Source organism: Epinephelus lanceolatus, chromosome 18 (genome assembly GCF_041903045.1).
Source record: "Epinephelus lanceolatus isolate andai-2023 chromosome 18, ASM4190304v1, whole genome shotgun sequence".
Classification (NCBI taxonomy): domain Eukaryota; kingdom Metazoa; phylum Chordata; class Actinopteri; order Perciformes; family Serranidae; genus Epinephelus; species Epinephelus lanceolatus.
In genome coordinates, this window is record NC_135751.1 from 135,001 (window position 1) to 156,954 (window position 21,954).

The 21,954-nt window shown below is 42.3% G+C and overlaps 1 protein-coding gene across 7 annotated transcripts in view; it reads right to left on the reverse strand.

Annotated features, from left to right (window-relative positions):
- The window catches only part of cln3 (CLN3 lysosomal/endosomal transmembrane protein, battenin), a 71,914-nt gene extending 50,601 nt beyond the window's left edge, over positions 1 to 21,313 (reverse strand). The window contains exons 1-3 of one of the 7 annotated variants that reach the window (XM_078161689.1): positions 20,785 to 20,810; positions 3,636 to 5,186; positions 3,205 to 3,315 (exon numbers count right to left, since the gene is read on the reverse strand). Coding sequence is in view for 6 of the 7 variants with exons in the window: in XM_078161690.1 (XP_078017816.1) it covers positions 20,785 to 20,846; positions 20,924 to 20,978 (117 nt within the window). In the remaining variant the exon portion in view is untranslated. Of the gene's footprint in view, positions 1 to 3,204; positions 3,316 to 3,635; positions 5,187 to 20,784; positions 20,847 to 20,923 lie in introns of those variants that run through there. The other 6 variants (XM_078161690.1, XM_078161691.1, XM_078161688.1 and 3 more) reach the window with 6 other exon arrangements.
- Between the last annotated feature and the right edge of the window lie 641 nt (positions 21,314 to 21,954).

Sequence of the window (21,954 nt, forward strand, 5' to 3'; positions counted from 1 at the left end):
CAAGAGGTAGTCACCTGAAATGGTTTTCCAACAGTCTTGAAGGAGTTCCCAGAGGTGTTTAGCACTTGTTGGCCCCTTTGCCTTCACTCTGCGGTCCAGCTCACCCCAAACCATCTCAATTGGGTTCAGGTCCAGTGACTGTGGAGGCCAGGTCATCTGCCGCAGCACTCCATCACTCTCCTTCTTGGTCAAATAGCCCTTACACAGCCTGGAGGTGTGTTTGGGGTCATTGTCCTGTTGAAAAATAAATGATCGTCCAACTAAACGCAAACCGGATGGGATGGCATGTCGCTGCAGGATGCTGTGGTAGCCATACTGGTTCAGTGTGCCTTCAATTTTGAATAAATCCCCAACAGTGTCACCAGCAAAACACCCCCACACCATCACACCTCCTCCTCCATGCTTCACAGTGGGAACCAGGCATGTGGAATCCATCCGTTCACCTTTTCTGCGTCTCACAAAGACACGGCGGTTGGAACCAAAGATCTCAAATTTGGATTCATCAGACCAAAGCACAGATTTCCACTGGTCTAATGTCCATTCCTTGTGTTTCTTGGCCCAAACAAATCTCTTCTGCTTGTTGCCTCTCCTTAGCAGTGGTTTCCTAGCAGCTATTTGACCATGAAGGCCTGATTCGCGCAGTCTCCTCTTAACAGTTGTTCTAGAGATGGGTCTGCTGCTAGAACTCTGTGTGGCATTCATCTGGTCTCTGATCTGAGCTGCTGTTAACTTGCGATTTCTGAGGCTGGTGACTCGGATGAACTTATCCTCGGAAGCAGAGGTGACTCTTGGTCTTCCTTTCCTGGGTCGGTCCTCATGTGTGCCAGTTCCGTTGTAGCGCTTGATGGTTTTTGCGACTCCACTTGGGGACACATTTAAAGTTTTTGCAATTTTCTGGACTGACTGACCTTCATTTCTTAAAGTAATGATGGCCACTCGTTTTTCTTTAGTTAGCTGATTGGTTCTTGCCATAATATGAATTTTAACAGTTGTCCAATAGGGCTGTCGGCTGTGTATTAACCTGACTTCTGCACAACACAACTGATGGTCCCAACCCCATTGATAAAGCAAGAAATTCCACTAATTAACCCTGATAAGGCACACCTGTGAAGTGGAAACCATTTCAGGTGACTACCTCTTGAAGCTCATGGAGAGAATGCCAAGAGTGTGCAAAGCAGTAATCAGAGCAAAGGGTGGCTATTTTGAAGAAACTAGAATATAAAACATGTTTTCAGTTATTTCACCTTTTTTTTTGTTAAGTACATAACTCCACATGTGTTCATTCATAGTTTTGATGCCTTCAGTGAGAATCTACAATGTAAATAGTCATGAAAATAAAGAAAACGCATTGAATGAGAAGGTATGTCCAAACTTTTTGGCCTGTACTGTACATCCTTCAAAGAAACGCGGTTTCGGGGGCCCAAAAGTGTGGCTGCATGTGGCAAATCGCATAGAATACACCGTTTCAGAAGTACATGGGTCCGTGTGGACTAGGCCTTATTTTTCAATACAAGCAAAACTTTATTAAATGAGACATAAGGGTTAAATAGCATGATGGATATTCATTTTAGTATTGATCACTCTCCGCTCAACACGCTTATTTACCTATACATATTTGTCTTTATAGGTAATATTGCAGTTATGACAAGGCGAAGATCACCCGTTGTCTGGGCACACCAAAGATCTCACTACTGGTGGGATACAATTGTTCCTGATTTCACCTCTGTCCAGTTCATCCAGAATTTCCGTGTGTCCGGAGAGTCATTCGAGTACATCTGCAGTTGAGTGAGGCATGTCATTGGGAGGAGGAACACAAATTACCGCTTGTGTGTCCCTATCCAGAAGCGGGTGGTGATTGCCATCTGGAAGCTGGCCACTGGCGGTGAATACAGAACCATCAGCTATCTATTTGGAGTACGCCTGAGCACTGTATTTAACTGTGTGCAGGATTTTTGCAATGCAGCCATCAAGGTGCTGCTCACTGCCCACATTACATGCCCTGATGCTGAGAAGTTGGTGGAAATGGCCGGTCTCTTTTAGAGTCATTGGAGGGTACCACAGTGTTTTGGTGCAATAGATGGAAGCCACATTCCACTTATAGCACCAGAGGGGTATCCCAGAGACTACTACAACCGGAAAGGATGGCATTCGGTTGTTCTGCAAGCAGTTGTGGATGGCAGAGGTCTTTTCTGGGATGTATGTGTTGGCTTTCCAGGGAGTGTGCATGACGCAAAACAGTCACATTTGTGGGAAGTCCTAAGTGACAGGGAATTTCTGAGCCAAAACAAAGTGTCCATCTCTGGCTGTGAAGTTGGACATTACCTGATAGGTGATCCAGCCTACCCCATGCAGAGCTGGCTCATGAAGCCCTTTGTGGACACTGGCAAAATGGCCCCTGAACAACACACCTACAACTACAGATTAAGCAGTGCATGGTCGGTTGTGGAAATGGCTTTTGGGAGATTGAAAGGATGGTGGAGGTGCCTCCTAAAAAGAAATGACTGCAAGCTTGACCTGAGCAAGAAAATGGCGCTGACCTGCTGTGTCCTTAATATTTGTGAGGAACATGGTGACAATTTCACTGAGGAACGCCAGGACAGACAGGCCAACATTCAGCCTCCTCTTCAGGCATGACCAGAGCATGGCAACCAAGAAGGGGCTGACATTAGAGTTGCTTTAATGGCATACTTTAACAGAGGGAAAAATTGAACCTGCCATTCAAATGTTTGTTTTATTTAGTTCTGGTTGTGTATGCTGCACATGTTTTGGCTGCTACTCTCCATCGTTTTTGCTGTTTTGTTGCTGCTTACCTGACTACTTTTACCTGTGTTTGCTGGACTACTTCATGTCACCAATATTGTTTCATCCTTCATTTCAATAAATTCATAGAAATGATTATGGCTGTCATGTTCTCATTTCTTTATAAACACAGTGACTGAAGACATCTATGAAAAGCATCTTCATAAATGGGTAACCTGTTGAGTTCTTGACTTGTTTTTACTAGCTTTACTTGAACTTATAACACAGTTAAATTGTACATCATTAAATGAAAACATACAGAAGCAGACATGTCTCTTTAGAAAATGAAAATTTATTCACATATTCACATATTTATATTATCAAGTCATACTTTTAGGTATATCTCCATGTTTGCATAGTGTCTGGTGAGACAAACTACTGGATAAACAGCACAACAATTCTTACCTGGTCTGGTCTGGTGGCTTTGACCTGAGCTGCTGGATGGTGTTGGCAAGCTGCAGTGGAGTGGCGACGTTCGCTCCAAGTTTGCATTGTCTTGTTCGATGGCAGATAACTCTATAGACCACATGAAAAACAGCGCTTTAAACAGTGACTTGTCCACTACACATTATACAATGTTGAGCTAACTGAAAGTGGGGCTGGTAGGTGAGCCCATGGCTAAGTAACTTGCTAACGTTAGCTAATGTTACCACGGCTAACCTGTTGATCAGTTAACATTAACCCAAGGAGACATCACAAACAATAGCTGTGTCCCAATTTAGGGCCTGCATCCTCCGAGGGACGTGGGCCCTAAATTGGGACACAGCTGTTATCTGAAGAAACTGGTTACACTAAACAACTGTACGCAAGGCGAAAATGTTCGAAAAGAAACTTACCAGGTTCAGTTTGCGGCAGCACCACGCTTTGGTCCACCATTGCCTCCAGCATTGCAGTGGCTGAGTTTAGAGCTCTGGTCACTTGGCACACTGGTCTGTCACCAAGGACCGAGTCCAGGACGTCAAAATGTGGATTTCTCCTTGACTGCCCGTTGCCACTTCAGCCGAGGTCCTTCTTTTGGTCCCGGTAATCTTTTTTTTAACTTTTTAAGCTTGTTGCTTATCTGTCGGTGGTCCTCTCATACCCTGCAGCAGCCATCTCATGTTGTATTTGGATAAATACCGGCTTGGTCCGCGAAGCTCCCCCGAGTTTGTTTTGAACCTCTGCCGACAACCATAAGGCAAGGAGACAGCTTGTTTCCTTGACGGACCACTGTTGCTTCAATGTGTCCATGGCTTCACTCTTAGCTGTTTTTTTTTAAAAGTCCTGCTTCGCACGGTCTCGTTTATTGTTGTTGGTCTCAATAACCCCGCCCCCTTCCCCGTGGCGTATGTGGGTCGTTCTTCTAGTGGAACCGTTTTTTCTGGCCCAGAGCCAGTTTTTTTGTCTGTCTTAACAGGACGACCGGTTCCAAATTAAGCACTGGCCCTGAACCAGCACTGGAACTGCTTTGGTGGAAAAGGGGTATCTGAGGACTAACGACTCCCACCCCCTGCAGGAGGATATAAAAGCTCTGGAGAGCTCCTTCAGCAATAGACTGATTCACCCAAAGTGTGTGAAGGAACACTATCGCAGGTCCTTCCTGCCTGCTGCTGTCAGGCTACATAACCAGCACTGCTCACAATAAACTGCACCATGGACACTTTAGGGACACCATAATAAGCATAACTGTCCCCCTTGTTGTTGTTTATTTGCACATACAATTTTCACTTTGCACTAAATATGCTCACTTGAATCCATTGCTCACTTTTTATCCACTGCTCATTATTACTATTATTTATTGCCGTTTCTTGTATTTCTTGTATTTTTTGTACTTTTTAGCATGCCTAGTTTTTTAAGTTTTTAAATTTTTAAATCTTTAATCTGACTCTTTCCCCTTGACTGCTGTAACACTGGAATTTCTCAATTATGGGATCAATAAAGATGTATCTTATCTTAAGCTGCCAAGAGGCAAATACATACATAACAAAACTGAGACCGACGCAGTACCAGTCTCCCATCCGTGAGCCAAAAAGAAAGAAAAGAAAAGGCGCAGCCATCCTCAATATTCAGACCCCTGAAAAAGTAGGTGGGTCATTCGGCTCCGGCCCCGGTCCAGGCCACAAGAGCATCACCCCGCATAACCCACCCTCAAAGACACACCGGCAGATCAGTCGGTTCCATGTCAGTCTGCCTGGTGCGCTCCTGAAGTGCCTGGAAATTATCCAAATGTATTTGGAAGATGTTTTTTCAGTTCTCTGGTTGCTTCCTCTGGGTTTTTAAAGATAAGTTTTTTTTCCATCAATGGTAACGATGAGTCTTGCTGGGTGGAGGATGCCATAGCGGTGATCTGTGTCTACACACTCCACATGCAGACCATCGGACTGCGCTTCCAACAGTGGGGATACCTTCTGCAGACAGAGTGGAGGTAGGCTAATGCTATTAGCTAAAGTTATTATGCTGACATTGCATAGCAGTACATTCCACACGTATGGTGCACCAAACACAAAATCAATCAATCAATAAACAACTATTATGTGCAACATATCGACTGACTCAGCACTGATAATAAATTTATATACACTGATTTCCCATTTTCAGCAGTTGGCATTCATAATAAAACAATTGGTATGAACAAGCTGACACAATCAAAGCCAAAGTGTGTGTGCGTGGTGGCAAATATGTTTATGCTTTAGTATTTTAAGACTTATATTTATACTTATTGTGTTTTATGCCTCCATTTATACAAGGAGATATCTACTGGCACTGAAAGAAAATTGAAATGTTAGTTACTGTAAGAGCCACTATACATAATCTTTTCCAATGAGATAAGATAATCATTTGTTATTCCCACAGCGGGAAAATTTGTGGTGTTAGAGCAGCAAACAGGATAGTGTCATAACTAGGGCTGGGTTAAAATAATCGATCCATCCGATTAAATCGATCTTCACTGGAACGACTCGATATCAATTCATAAAATCCCAGATCGATCTTTTAATAGCCCCTTTTACACTGCCAGATTTTCCACGAATGTTGGGCTGTTTTGCCAGCAAGCTGCGAGCGTTTAGACACACAGAGCCAGATTGGCGAGTTGGTCCAAGGTGCCCAATTTTCCACCTCGTAGGGTAGTCATAGTGGCAGAACCCTTTTAGTTTAAAAAGACCAAGGCGGCCTTCCGCCACGGGAGGGGCTGTTGATGACTTGTGGGAGGAGCTGTTGATGACGCCGCACATGCGAGCCACTGGCGGTGGATAAACAGGAAACAGCTGATAGCAGGAATTAGGGAGCAGCTTGTAGCAAGAGGGAAACGCAAACCTGACAGACACTGTAAAGATGAGCAACTGGGGAGACAAGGAACTGCACACCCCCTTGTCCTCGCAAATGAAGAGGTCATTAACCATCAGATGATGGGGACGGTGAAGAACAGGCCGACTTACGAGAGAATCGCAGAAGGACTGACCAGCCGCGGCTTCCCTCCCACGTCACTGTTTACGTCACACGCTGAGCTACACGTTTTGTTACTTGCTCACGCCCCCCATTGCCCCAAAAAAGGCGCATATGTATAAACAAAAGTAGGTAGGCGGCATTTTGCCGCACTCCCCGATTTGGTTTTTATACTGCCAATGCTGAAAAAGACTGATTGGGCTTTCCTGCAAATCTGCACAATTCCTATCTAAAAAGGGCTAATATATGCTTTTCCCACGGATGTGTGAAGCTTTAACCCCGTTAATCTCGCCGGTAGTAAACGAGCCACAGCACTAAGTTATGAATGGCCGTAGTATTAAGAAGCTCTGACATTACTGGCTCTTTCATTAGCTTACTTTTCTGTCAATTGGGTGTCATTTATTACCATGCTGCGGCATGTCCTCCTACTGTCTTGTGTGTCCTGGCTACGCATGCCACTGTTACGCACGCACACAGACACACACACACACACACACACACACACACACACACACACGTGCACACAAAAACACGGAGTAAAGATGGGAAAAAGCATATATTAAAAGATCAACCTTGGATTTTAAGAATCGATATCGGGTCATTCCAGTGAAGATTGATTTGAATCGGATGAAACGATTATTTTAACCCAGCCCTAATTTGTAGTTTATCCTCTGCAAGATCTTCTGCCCCATGTCCTTCTCAGGCACTGTTTGATACTTTTGCCTGAAGTGCTTGAGTTTTTAGCCAAGGACATTGAACAGTTTGATCCAGACAACTCAGTCTACACACTGATGACTATTTTGGGGAGCTAGACAACATTCTAGTTGACCTGCCCCTTGCAACCGAAAAGGAGAAGATTAAACTCGTGTGGAAGAACAGCTCTAAAGCTGTCCACAAGTTTACACAGTGTCTGCTTTCCAGTGTCAGAGCTGACGAAAGAATTTTCTCTATTGCTGATGAGATTTATTCAATGGTTGCAGCCCTTCAAAGTAAACATTAAGGTCATGAGGATCCTAGAGATTATTACAAACATTTGAGACGTGTACTTTCAGGGCAAGAATGCACCAGGCTTAGAAGAAAATCCAACCTTCATGTCCTTGTTGTTGCGTAACCTGCATCCTTGTGTACACATTCACCTTGTACTCTTGATGTGTAAAGGTATCCCATCTATGCATGAGCTCAAAAAGTTGACACAGGTAGCTTGGGAAACTGCTGTCACTTCCAAAGTCAAGGGGATACCAACTGAGCCAGCCAACTCAAACATCATAGTCACACATAGGGACGGGTATCATAATGATTTTATTTATAGTACTACTTTTATCAATACTCCTTATTGATCCAATACTTAATCGGTATTCTTATCGGTTCTTTTTCCATTTCTAAATAATTGCTTTTTAGACAATATATTAACTTAAAAACAATAAATTCAGAACGGATTATTGAATATTTTAAATACAACAAATTGTTGTTTCTAGAGCAGCAGAAGTAATTTTTACATCAGCAAAGTTACTATATAAATAATAATACAGGTTACAGGTTTACACGTGTTTGAGATCATAAACGGTTATGAAAAATTATAACAAGAATTTTTTATTTTTTTTTTAGGGGAGAGGGGGGTGATACTAATTGTTGACTAACTGTGATAGACTGTGAATATGACAAGAAATGGTGTGAGACCGGGTTTGGCAACAGTTCAGTAGCCTACGTGCTCCGTTCAATTAAAATGGCGTGTTCGTTAAGGGAGTCATTCGCCAGTGGGCTACCATGACAGCATCAGTGGTGAGAGGACACGGAATTGTTTGCGCTTTTATGCACGGGTCAGTGGTGAAGTGGCGCACATGACTCGTGCTACGGACGAGCCACGTATCTCGGTGCTGCTTAAAAACAGGTAATACATCTAGCTACATCTTTCCCACATCAAATATCTGTGACCGCCTAGATCCGCGTGCGTAAAAGCGCACACAATTTCATGTCCTCTCACCACGGATGCTGTGATTTGATGGCCCAGTACTCATTGTAGCCCACTCTTATAAGATCCAATAATGATAATAATAATAATGATAATAATAACTTACTGTGAGCATATATGCTATGCTTTTTGATAAAATTACTAGAGGAGTTCACTGAAAAACAGGTAATGTCAGCCTGAATTACTCGCGTGCGTCCTCAGTGAAAATCACTGACATGCATGGGAAATATGGCTTCTACAGGCTCGCCATAGCTTACTGTCAGGACTCAGGGACCAAAATTCGGGATGGCGGACCGTTGGAATGGCGATATTTCAGAGTGGCGGCCTGTAACCGTTGGTTATATGGCCCATTCGGTTGGTATTCGGGTAACTGGGGCTTTACTGGTATAATGCAATAGCACCACCCAGCGGTGAAACCCATGTACACGTTTACGCGAAAAAAATGACCCACTCTAAACGTTTAGAGATTTTTGTACACAAACTCACCCCTATTCCTGACATGGCACTACTGAGTGAAGTTTAATATTTATCAGTCAGTCCTCCAGTCCTCTGTCCTCCTGTCCTCCTGTCCTGCTCCCTCTCTGCTGATGTGATTCACTGTGTGCAGGTAACATTAGCACTGGTACAGAGAAGGGGGGCTCAGCCAGCAGCTTAGTTGAAAAGCATCTGCCCAAAAAGTGTCAAACTAAGTTAGTCTACACACAGACAGCAGTCATTTGAGCTTATTAGTAACAATTCGCTATCAGCCGAACGAGCGTGCTGTCTAAATTGGCGTGTAAGACATAAGGTTAGTGTTGATGGATGAGAGACTGTGGGTGGAGCATACTGAATATTAGGGATGCACCGAAATGAAAATTTGTGGCCGAAGCCGAAGCCAAATAAAATTAAACGCTTGGCCGAATACCGAGTACCGAATACCATTGTTTAGTTTTTCATTAACAGCTGGTCGGCCTCTCTGGTACTGTTCTTAAGTGGTTCACTTCCTATCTCACAGATAGAAAATTCTTGGTAAGTATGGATGCATGCTTTTCAGAGATCCATGAAATTAAATGTGGTGTACCCCAAGGCTCAATTTTGGGTCCCGTACTTTTTAATTTGTACATGCTGCCTCTTGGTTGTGTCATCAAGAGACATGGTATTAACTTCCACAGTTATGCTGATGATACACAACTGTACATCTCCATGTCTCCTGATGACACGGGGCCAATTGATGCCCTTTTTAACTGCATTTTAGACATCAAATCCTGGATGGCAGAAAGTTTTTTACAGCTCAACCAGGACAAAACTGAAGTTTTAATCATCGGTCCTGAGGCTCGGAGAGAGAACCTTTTATCTAAAAAATTGCAGGCATTGTCCTTAATCCATCTATTCAAGTGAAAAACCTGGGCGTTATTTTTGACTCTGAGCTTACTTTTATTCCACACATTAAGCATGTAACAAAAACAGGTTTTTATCATCTAAAAAACATAGCCAGAGTTCGCCCTTTTCTCTCCCGAGCTAACACGGAGACGCTAATGCATTCTTTTATCTCCAGTCATATTGATTACTGTAATGCCCTGCTTGCTGGTCTTCCCAAAAAAAAGTATTTTTTTTTTAACCTTGTAAAGCACTTTGTGCTACATTTATGTATGAAAAGTGCTTTATAAATAAAGATTGATTGATTAGTTTTTGCAGATGAACCCCCTCCAGATTAGTGTTGTCATGGTACCAAAATTGGGACCCACGGTACGATACCAGTGAAAATATCATGGTTCTGAGTAGTATCACGATACCACAGCGAAAATGAGGCAGATGTGCCTTTTGTCATTTATAAAAAGATAAATCACTTTTCTATAATACATCAATGATATTTCAATGGAATAAATTACTTATTGACTGCATCAATAAGTGATTAACATAGGGGGGATCGAAGTAAAATAAATAAATAAAATAAAAATCAACCAGCCACCCTCCTCCTCTGACAAGTAAAGAACAGTCCCTTCATAAGTAAAGAACAGTCCCTTAAGCGCGGTGGGGTTTGTAGACTGTGACCTGCCACAAAGAGAGAAATGTGAACGGCTCGTTTCTCCTCTGAAACAACACATACCTGTGTGCTGCCACGGCTCTGCTGTCCAGGTACTTTTAGGCAGTCATGACGAAAGAAGAGGACAGTATTGGAGCCGGACTTCTCCGTCGCCGGTAAGCCTATATCGCCACACTGCCGACATTTTACTCCGTCCGTCACCGCACGCTGTTTGATTGCGTTATCAAAACACGGCACTATTATTCGGCCTTGCTTTTCACTTATTCCACCGAATACCGAATGTGTGTTTTTTTGCAATATAATATATTCGGTTACCAAATATTCAGTGCATCCCTACTGAATATCGCTGTCTACATGTTTAAATGTTCATACCTGCTGAACACATGTATTGATAAATTATTGGCTTCTTACTTGCTAAGGTTTAATTGCACTTACAGTAACGAGTGTGGCTGCCGTCAACTCAAGTCATTTTCGAGTTATTTTCACTTTGTTTCCACTGCAGCCGCTCAGCTGTTCACAGATTACCATGTCGTGTTGGTGTGTATGTGTGTACGCGTGAATGTGCGTGTATGTGGAGCAGTTCAGCCCCGGCACAGAGCGCAGATGAGAGGCTGCAAGATGATAATGAATTAAACCAAAATACCAATAAAAGAACCGATACCGTCTTATCAATACTACGGTCTTTGATCATTTAGACCCAGGGCTAATTTGGTACCGGATTTCGGTACCCATCCCTACTCACACAGATCTCCTGCCCTAAAACACCCCCCTCACAGCAGCTCAAAGGGGGTTGTGAAAAGACAGCAGGGAGACAAGAAGCATAACCGCTATGTCCCCCAATTGCGTCAAGATGGCCATTCACAGAACAGAAGCTGTAGAGGGCCATACTCAGAAATTCTGGCCCAGAACTGTGACCTGCCAACTGACCAATCAGATGATGAGCGCAGTATCTCTGACATCTCTGACCATAGTTCACAATACAGTCAAAATCTTTCAGACAATGAGAGCACCTCTGAATGCCTCTCTGCCTCTGGCCACCTGGAGCGTTACAGCCCTGAGCCACGAGCTAAGCACAGGAGCTCCAGAGTTCACCTCTCACGTAGTCCACCTCTATACTGACAGTAACAACAGATGACAATAATCCAGAGTACCTTGCTTTTCTTGCAGACATACAATAGGCAAACTTGAGTTGTAAGCAATGGCAGCAAACAAAAAAATAGCCAGACACCCTGCTATTAGTTTAAGAAGCCTAAATTCTGATTGGCCTTGGACACCACTGTCCAACTTTGCAAGGATTATTTTTTGTAGCATTTTGTCAGTAAGACTACTAGTTCCAAACACTAGTTTAGGACATCATGTTATGGCCTTACAGACAGTCAAACACATGTCCTTATCATTGTAGGTACCACTCTCTGCATCTCACCTTCAGTCTGGGAATGTTTTCCTTTGCGGAAATAATTTGCAGAAAAAAAAAAACTTCCCTGTTATCGTGTGAAGACGCGCCGCATATGTGCTCCAATGTCTCCAGTACTTAGACTCACTGCAAGCTAGCATCCCGCTAGCCTCCACCTGGCCCAGGCTAGCCTTCACCACCGGCAGCTAGCACCCAGCTACCCAGCTACCCAGCCACCCAGCCAAGGCTATTAAAGAGAAGGCTGAGACACAGGGTCAAACATGGGGGGATTGCACATGCGCAATAAAATCTGGTCTGCACTTCCTCAAAGGCTCAGTAGATGGCGTGAGACCGCGGAATAAGGGGGATGTGCATGCATGTCATTTTCACAGCTTATTACTGGACTGTCACTGGTGGCCTGCGTTGTGGGTGAAAATGACAGAGATGCAATTCCGACAACTTCAGGCAGCCGCCATCCAAAAGTCGAAGCAGACCGCACCAAGCGCACTCCTTGATCGCCTGAGCGGATCCTGCACTTTTTATCTAGCGCCCCTGCTGTCACCCTCCAGCATCGCAGCTCAAGTTACACTGCGCATGTGCAATCCCCCCATGTTTGACCCCATGTCTCAGCCTTCTCTTGAACAGCCTTGGCCTCCACCTGACCCAGGCCAGCCTTCACCACCAGAGACAGCAGCAGCAGCTCCAGCTCCAGCAGGCAAACAGCCTAGCCACCTCCTGGCAGCAGCAGCTACAGCAGGCAAGATGGCGGCAAGGCAGAAACGCAGCTCGGCAGGTGCTGCGTGTCTGTTCTTGAAACCGCTATTATTTTATATTATGTAGTATCACACTACTTTTATTTTTATTAAGACATAGCTTTCTTATTATTGACAATGACCAACATGATCGACTTGCTTGGGGCAGCCAACACATGCTTTTTGAAAGGTTTTTGGACAGTGGACTAGCCAGGGTACCTTCAACAAAGGAGAGCGAGGAACCCTCACCAGCTAACTTGAACTTGGGACTCGCTCGGCTTGCACTAACACTACTCCTACCTGGTGGCATAGAGTTAAACCCTGGCACAACAGCGATAAATGGTGATGCTGGTGGCAACACACAGCAATCACTCTTTGAACATGTGGTGCAGCTACCCCAGCACATAGCAACAGCTAGCAAAGGGCTAGTGAATCTGGGTGCACTCTCCCCACCATTGCCCCCATGCTATCCCAAGTACTCTTGATCAAGACAAACCAACGAAGCAGAGAAATAGGGCTGTTATTAAGCATCATAAATACAGGATACTTCAGACTCTGAACCACGCTCGTGTTGTATGGGACATCAACGCTAAACCTACGGGTCTTCTTGGCGGACACTTGAATATAAGAAGCACTGTATCCAAATGTGATCAAGTACAACATATTAAATTATTCAAACTTAGATTATCTTTGTATCTCAGAGATATGGCTACACACCAACTCTCCAACAGCAGGGTTAAATGTACCGGGCTACAATATTTTTCGAAAAGATAGGTCAGAAGCCAGAGGCGGTGGGGTGATGTTTTATGTTCGGGACCATTTAAAGTGTAAACAAAAAACATGGTCAAGTGTTACTAATCTAGAATGTATCAGCCTCACTATTACCCTCTCACAGCAAATGACATTTACACTAATTGGAATTTATAGACCTCCGTCGGCTCCTAGTGGATTCTATGAGAAATTGAAGGCCATTTTAAAAGAATGCAATTTTAAAAATAAGGTTGTTTTATTTGGCGATTTCAATGTTAATTGGAATGATAAAACCAATCAAAAGCATTTAAAATTCTTAGCAAATAGCTTTGAATTAACACAACTTAAAAAGGAACCTTCTAGAATAAGCAGCTCTTCTGAAAGATTTTTATAGATTTGGTTTTCACCAACAAAGCCCATAGAATACAAAAAATTTATAACATGGTCACCAGCCTGTCAGACCAAGAAAACTGACAAAAAATAGATTCACTTGTCTCCCAGGTAAATGATCCGAGCAACTGACAATTCCCAAGGGTGAGATACAAAATTTAGAAAAAGCCTTGAATGACATTATTAATATAATGTAGGGGAAACACTGAATCAAGCAAGAAGATTCATGATACCATTTATTTATTATATTGTAATCGCAATCGCGATATTGTCCACCAAAATCACAATTGCACATTTTTATCAAATCGTACAGCACTAATGTTAAACAGACAGCAGGTATGATTCAAAAAGTATTTATTCACAACAAAAGCAAAACAAAACATACAAATTCTAACTAGTGACTGTATAGAATATATAGTATATAGTACATTATATAGATAGATAGATAGATAGCTAGATGGATAGATAGATAGATAGCACTTGGGGGATAGATATGTATGTATTTATGTGTGTATATATATAATAAATAAATGGTATCATGAGTCTTCTTGCTTGATTAAGTGTTTCCCCTACATTATATTAGAGGGACACTGACCTGACCTAGTTTTTGTTATGGACAGTGTGTAAATGACCATCAACAGACTGCTGCTCACACAGCAGCACAGCACGGCACTGTACACACACTCAGTTGGAGCAGAGCCTGTGTTGTGTTCAGGCATTGTCACGTAAATGACAAATTCCAGCATGTGAATAGGCCATTGCACAACACAGCAGCATGTCAAGGGGGCCGAGCCCAGGCAAAATTTTGCTAAATTTTTCATTTACTATAAAGTTTGTTATGGAGTCCGTGACTTCCCTGTGTCTCTTTGAGGTCTTGTCATATGGCGTGACACTTACAAATGTATGCTGAATTATGCCCTGTTGTTGTTTTATGAGGCTCTGGTGGCTTTCAGTCGTCTCGTTGTCTTTAACGTTGCTTGGCTTGGCTTGGCTTTCTCTAACATGCATTCTTCGTATTTTTCTGTGTGTTGACATAGATTGGCCATGTTGCCGCAGGACATGGCAACTTTAACTTTTAAAGTTTTACACAGCACGTCTTTCTGTTCCAACGTCGCCGTACCTGAATCCAAAGTATCGCCATACAATAGACGTTGCGTTTTTTTCGTCACCAACTCAGCCTGTTTTTGGTCATGCTCATGCTCTTCTTCAGCGTCCATGTTGGTCACTGCTGCACACTGGGTGGTCATCTTGACCATACGTCCTGCACACACCAGGATAGCTTGTAGGCATAATGTCTAGGGCTGTAGTCTCCTGGTCGACTATTTGGTCGACATGCTCTCATCCAACCACATTCTCATTGGTCGAATAATCGCTGTGTAACTTTCATAAGGAGAAAAGTGCTACATCAATAGCTTTCCAGGATTAATCCATTATTTCCTGCAAAACAAAACACCCCCTTTGTTTACACAACGTTGAACGCGCCCACCCTAACACTCCGCGTCGCGGTGACGCAGACCTCCTGTCAATTTCTGTATACTGACACCATTTCCCTCAGTGGAAACGAAGCTTGTATTTACTTGTATCTCACAGATAAGAAACAATAAACTGTGAAGACAGTAAAGCCTCCACTAAAATAGCATTTTAGTCTTGTCTGTGATTTATCCTTTAGGGATTTATACTTCGGGATTTATCCTGGCATCATATGAACCGAGGAAATCTCCGCTCGTTGGTAGGCTAATTTATACAATGTAAAATGCCATAGGCTGGCACTAATAACGTTAGCATGTTGTATTTGTTTGGAAAATGTGTTTAGTGTGACAGTTGTTATGTCAATGAATGTTTTGAGTTGTAATGGAGCCAAATTGAGTGCCCCTACCTCTGTTAAATGTTGCTGTTGTGACTAAGGAAAGATCGCTAGGTGCTAGGCAAATTTATACAATGTAAAATGCCATAGGCTGGCGCTAATAACGTTAGCATGTTGTATTGGTGGGGGAAATGTGTCCAGATAAAGACAAGTGTTTGTCTGTCAATGCCGCGATTTATAGTGAAGGCAATTTGCGCACTTGTGTTTGAAATTGTCTCTATTAAAGCCCAACTTGCAGGTTGGAGACCATGGTGAATAAATGTGTAGAAAAATGATGTAGAAACTCGATTAAAACAAAAAACCAAAACATATACACACTAGTGACTTTTGGGGTCGTTTTTGTGAGAGAATTTTGCTTCTGCATCTAAAAACCCACTAACGTAGCGTAGTGACATAGCGTGAGGGAGTCCGGCCGAGTTCAATTGAGTGTAACATTAATAAACATGGATCCCAGTACTAGTTTTGAGACTGAAGAGGTTGAAAATGTACATTCATATGCATATAACGGCCCACAGGCTTATAATTATGAGCCTTCTGGGCGTCCAAGAGACCAGGAACAGATCAGGGTTAGGAGAAGTAACGACCACAGGAGAGAAATAGAGCTGTGGTGTGAGGAGAACCAGTGAAGAACTGGGCAGGTGTCTTGGTGAGCGACCAGCATTAGCTAACAACAGCTAACGATGTCTAACGCTGTGTCCACGTCACAACATTAAGTTTGCCATCACGTATTAGGTTATAACAAAGCTACCAATAGTTCTGCCAGTATTAGATCACTAATGCTTACCCATAACAGAAACTAATGCGCAAATATCAGTTTGTATCAGACGTATCTTGCTATGTGTGTTATAACTCCGCATTATGGTGTATTGACGTCCGCAGGGGAGAGAGGGAGAGAGAAAGAGATACGAAGATTTCCTGATCATTTTTTGTATGATAGGTGCTTGTGTGGGAACTGCCAGCCCATGTCCTCAGCTGTGAAGAGTATGTGCTGCAGGGAGGTGGATGCCTTCTGGGCTCTGGTGGAGAATCTGACCCCCAGACCAGACATAACATGCCTCACACTGCCCATCAACCCTCACGCCGCCCGCTCCCGTCTCAAACACGGAGGCATGGAGGTACATACCCCCGAGCCTCGGGGGTATGCACGAGGGTGGGCGGGCTCCGCGGAGAAGGAGATCTCCGTGTTTGAGACGAATATAATCCTCCTGTCCAAAATGAGTGCTGCATGCGACCGCGTTTTTGGTCACAGATGAAGCTGTGAAATCGCGCCTCTTCACCTGCACAAAACAGGCACGAAAACTAACTCCACTCCTTTTTCTGTCCAGAAAACGGTGGACTCAATGTCCTGACAGACTTGAGTTTTTGCAACCTGCACAAACACAATAATTCGGCATAATCACAAATGGTGAAATGCACTGTTAACAACCGAAAAAATACTAACTCACAAGTTTACTACTGCTCAGTCTCACTACCACCTACTACTGCACATTGGACAGAGGCAGGGTCAAGGACGCAGAGTCCCTCTCGTGACGTAATATCAGCCGATGTTGAAAAAAAAGCGTTTTTAGAAGAGGAGCTAAAAAGAGCCACTTTTTCCTCAGAATTTGTGCCCTTATCTCGTGTAAACCATAATAAATTCTGAAATAACTTCTCATATGGTAATTTTCAGACAAGGTTATGTATATATTTTTTTTTTAAATTTAACCTGCAAGTTGCACTTAAGCCATACTTAATGTATCTTTTGAATCAACTAAATTTTAGAGCACTTAACAGAGTCCTCCACCACCGACTAGCGTTTTGGAGGTGTAACTGCAGAGGGACACAGACACACCACCACAGAAGTAAAAATAACGTGTAGATTTTTTTTTTCCCACAACTAATCAATTAGTTAAAGATTATGTATGACTTCAGTCGACCAAGATTTTCTTTGGTTGACTACAGCCCTAGTAATGTCAACAGACTCCACACACTGTAGGAGAGGCAGTCAGCCTTTTATGCGGTTATGTAATCATACAGCCTGACATCGCGATTGCAACTGTTATTAGATTAATTGTGTAGCACTATTTAACACTGCACAAGAGTGAATAAATAGCCATCCTCTGCTATGTCAAGAACTCCGAAATCCTGCAACCTTTACTATTAATATGGGACCTTTGGTTATAGTTATTCATTTAAATAGTAATCTGACTTCCAAATTGATAATTTAGCGTATTTTATGAGACTGATATCATTAACTGGCATTTATTTTTCCCTTTTTCAATATGGTGCCCCACAATGTGATTATTGAACATAATTAATAATCATTATTATTATTATTATTATATTATTATTATTATTATTATTATTATTAATAAATAATAATAATAATAATAATAATAATTAATATTTACTTACAATAGCCATTTTAATACTTTAATTGGAGGCCTGTTACGAGGTCAGTTCCCAACAAGGCAATCTCATAATTGATTCTGATAAAGGCCACGTATATCCCATAACCTATTTTTGCTAATGCATACATGTAACCATGGCAACACATATGCACGTCAGTGTGGGTATTTTACCTGATTAAAAAACCTGTTAAAACTGTCATCACTGTATCCGACTCTGTGTACTTTGTCTGTTCCTTAAATCCATTTAAAGGTGTGTGACAGTGATCTCATAGTATTAAGCCCCAAATTATTACTGTACAAGACGCCTACTTTTCATCCTGTCTCAATGTTATGCCAGACTCACACTACACTATTTTAACCCCTCTTATAGCCCGATGCAGCAATGCACACACATACAGTGCTGGCTCGGATCGTGAACGACAATGAATGTCGTAGGCGATAATCCATCGTTTCATCTTGTGTAGCGTGTCATAGTAGATGACAACCGACACCACGTCTGGGATGCCTCACAACATTCAAACAGAAAGTCTAGCATGTTTGATTTTCTCTATCATTCATGAAAGACGGTGCAATCTGCTGCTGTAGACAACTGTATGGCAACATCACCCCAGTCTTTTAGAAATTTCCTCTAAGGATGTTACCACAACAGAGTAAAAAGGGGAAAATGATGGCGTGAAACAACAGAGGCACTTTAGCAACCAGGTGCCATTAGCATCAAGCTAGCAAAGAATGTTTTTTCTTCATAATGGAGGATATAAAGTAATAAAATAAAGACAATAGAGTTGGGGCTTTTACTCACCACAACTGCAGGGGGTACCAGCTTCATTTGAAACAGGCTACATTATAAACGGGCTGTTATTTATTATTCCCTCTCTATTTTTAAATTTTTACTTTTTATCTGCCCCCGTTTGCCTTGATAAATTTAATGCATCGCGCCGTCATTTCAAACTCAACACTTCTTATATCTGTATAAAATTAAAAGCCCCTTATAACTTCAGTTGAGAGAATCCCTTCATTTTCTAAAAAGGCTTTTATTGTGAAACATTTGCAGGAACTTGTTGTGGGGGATTTAGTTACTTGCATGTCTGCACAGGGCACTTCAAATGTAGCTCCTGGCATCTGGTGGCACTTTTTTACGCAACTACAACATTTCAGCTAGCACAGGAACAAACAGGATGACTGAAATAATTAGGGCAGTAGTCTCCTGGTCGACTAGTCGATTATTTGGTCGCTATGCTCTCATCCAACCAAATTCTCATTAGTCGAATAATTGCCATGTTACTTTCATTTGGAGAAAAGTGCTACATCAACAGCTTTCCAGGATTAATCCATTATTTCCCGCGGCGGGGGGGGGACAGGCTAAATTACCTGTTGACAGAAAGTTGGACTCGCCCACCCTCACGCTCAGCGTCCCGGTGACGCAGACCTCCTGTCTGTTTCTGTAAGCTGATACCATTCCCCTCAGTGAAAAGAAGCTTGTATTTATTTGTATTTCACAGATAAGAAACAATAAATTGTGAAGACAGTAAAGCCTCCACTAAAACAGCATTTTAAGTCGTGTGTGATTTATCTTTCAGGGATTTATACAGGAAATTTCCGCTCATCGCTAGGCTAATGTATACAGTGTAAAATGCCATAGGCTGGCGCTAATAACGTTAGCATGTTGTATTTGCTTGGAAAACGTGTTTAGTATAAGACAGTTGTTTTGTCTGTGAATGTTGTGAGTTGTAATGGACCCAAACTGTGTGCCGTTACCTTTGTTACATGCTGCTGTTGTCCCTGGCTTTATATGAGAAGAGGAAAAGATCGCTAGACGCTACGCTAATTTTCACAATGTAAAACGCCATAGACTTGTGCTAATAATGTTAGCATGTTGTATGGGTGGGGGAAATATGTCCAGATAAAGACAAGTGTTTGTCTGTCAGTTCTGCGATTTATAGTGAAGCCAATTTGCGTACTTGTGTTTGAAATTGTCCATATTAGGCCATATTTAATGTGTGTTTTGAATCAACTATAGAAATAAAGTTTGATTTGAACTAAACTTTACAGCACTTAACACAGTCCTCCACCGCCGACTAGTGTTTTGGAGGTGTAACTGCAGAGTGACACAGACACACCACCGCAGAAGTAAAAAATAACGTGCAGATTTTTTTTTCCCCATGACTAATCGATTAGTTGAAAATTATGTGCGACTTTAGTCGACCAAGATTTTCTTTGGTTGACTACAGCCCTAGAAATAATAGTATTAATAATAAAATAGGACAAGAATAACCCAATGATATCACACACGTCATGAAACATGACCGGGGATGATTGGTGTGGACCATCATGTAATATGTCAGGTCTGTCAGCCAAGTCACGGCACGATTTTATGACTACACAATCGTGTAATCTGACAGTGATTGTCGGAACAGGCAAAAATGTTGTGTAGTGTGAACCAGGCATTAATCATTATTCACAACATCCCATTCATTTGCGGTCTAATAATAGCCTCCTAATAATTCTTACAAATAGTTATTTTTCTGTGAGCTCTTTGTGAGCTTCAAAGAACATAAAAATGAAAATTTAAGAAGCACAAAAGCGCTGCTGCAGAAACTTCTCTCAGTCACCAGAATCTGTTTTCGCCATGTGGGTCCTGATGATGCAGGATGGCAAACACCAAAATCAACGAGTTTCCTGTCAGTCAGTAGTTCATGTTTACCCCTCTTGGTTTGTTACAAAAAGTCCGTGTGAACAGGAACTTGAACCAAAACTAAAACGCAAATATGTATCATCTTTTGCCTCTGGTGCAAATGAACCCAACTTCAGGTGTGAAAGCACTTATAGTTATCCTTTAAAGATAATGTTCCCTTTGTCTGACAGTGACTGTAGTGTTTGGATGCTGCTGCTCAGCTTTGGCCCTCATTGGTTTGTATAGTTGTATAGACTGGTTTCATTTTGTATCCAATACTGGCTTTATGCTCTTTCAACGAAGGTATGCAAATCAGCTTTAGTTTAGTATGTGATTGTGTTTCAGCAAACACTGTATACTCACCAGAATCCAGTCCAGTTCCGCCATTGAGTGCAACGTCCTATAGACAAGAGATAAACACAAACCTTTTGAACGCGATTAACACAACACATATTTTTTTATTATTGCAGATCACGACACTGCTGACAGATGATGGACCCACCATTACTGTCCGAGCGTTCGACCGGATCTGCGTTCACGCTGGCTGCCTGCTCCATGTTCACATAAAGGAAGTGCAGGATCAAAGGAACACAAGGGGCTACCGGGCCGGCTCACGTTACCGGGCCGGGCTAACACTTCAAACCACTGATATACACAGGAGACATGGCACACTCAATAGACGGCAGATTTATGACATTTTGACCACGTCATATGACACGGGGTGTATCATACAAATAAATACCCGCGGAAACAACCAACCCTGAAGGTTCCCATTCAGTGGGTGTTTCTCAAAGTTAAGGGCTGCGGTCGGAAAGTCCCTCCTATCGTCTATTCCTAATCACTATTCCTTGACCTCGGTGGGAAACGTCACGAGGTCAATGAAAGATGAGTAGGAGAATTCATAAGGATTTAGGAAAAGAGAACCGCGAAACTGAGAAAATCCGACTGCACTTACGCTGGGCTACGTCATCATGCGACGGCGGACGTCAGTGACGTAGTCGACCGTAGTGAAACTACAGTTTAGTTTAGATGGACTACAAAAAGCGCATCTCAGATACTCCGACCCGTGCCTACTTACCATGTTGCTTCATACAGGCTAGCTATATAAACGTGGACAGCACAGTGACAAATATGACTTAATTACCAACGTCTGAATTGAATTAAAAAAAGATAGATAGGCAGTCACAAAACTGAAACGCTGAAAATGGTTGCTCACACTCACCCTCCTGAATCGTGATTATTTATGACAAATGTTCAAGTGTATGCAAGAGAGGTAGGCTTACAAATCTACTACTGTACATATCATTCTTAAGTTGCAAACATGTTGAATTAAAAACATCATCTAAATAAAAACGTTTCATATCCCTTTTTCTTGAAACACAAACTTCTGTGTTAATATGCCAATCAATCATCATCTGTCATTTGCTTACAATAGTTTAAAAACGACCACAAAACTCGGTAAACACCTTGAAATGTTGACATGATTGTGCCTTGAAGTTATTTTTCATTTTATTTTTTTAATTGTGTTTATTG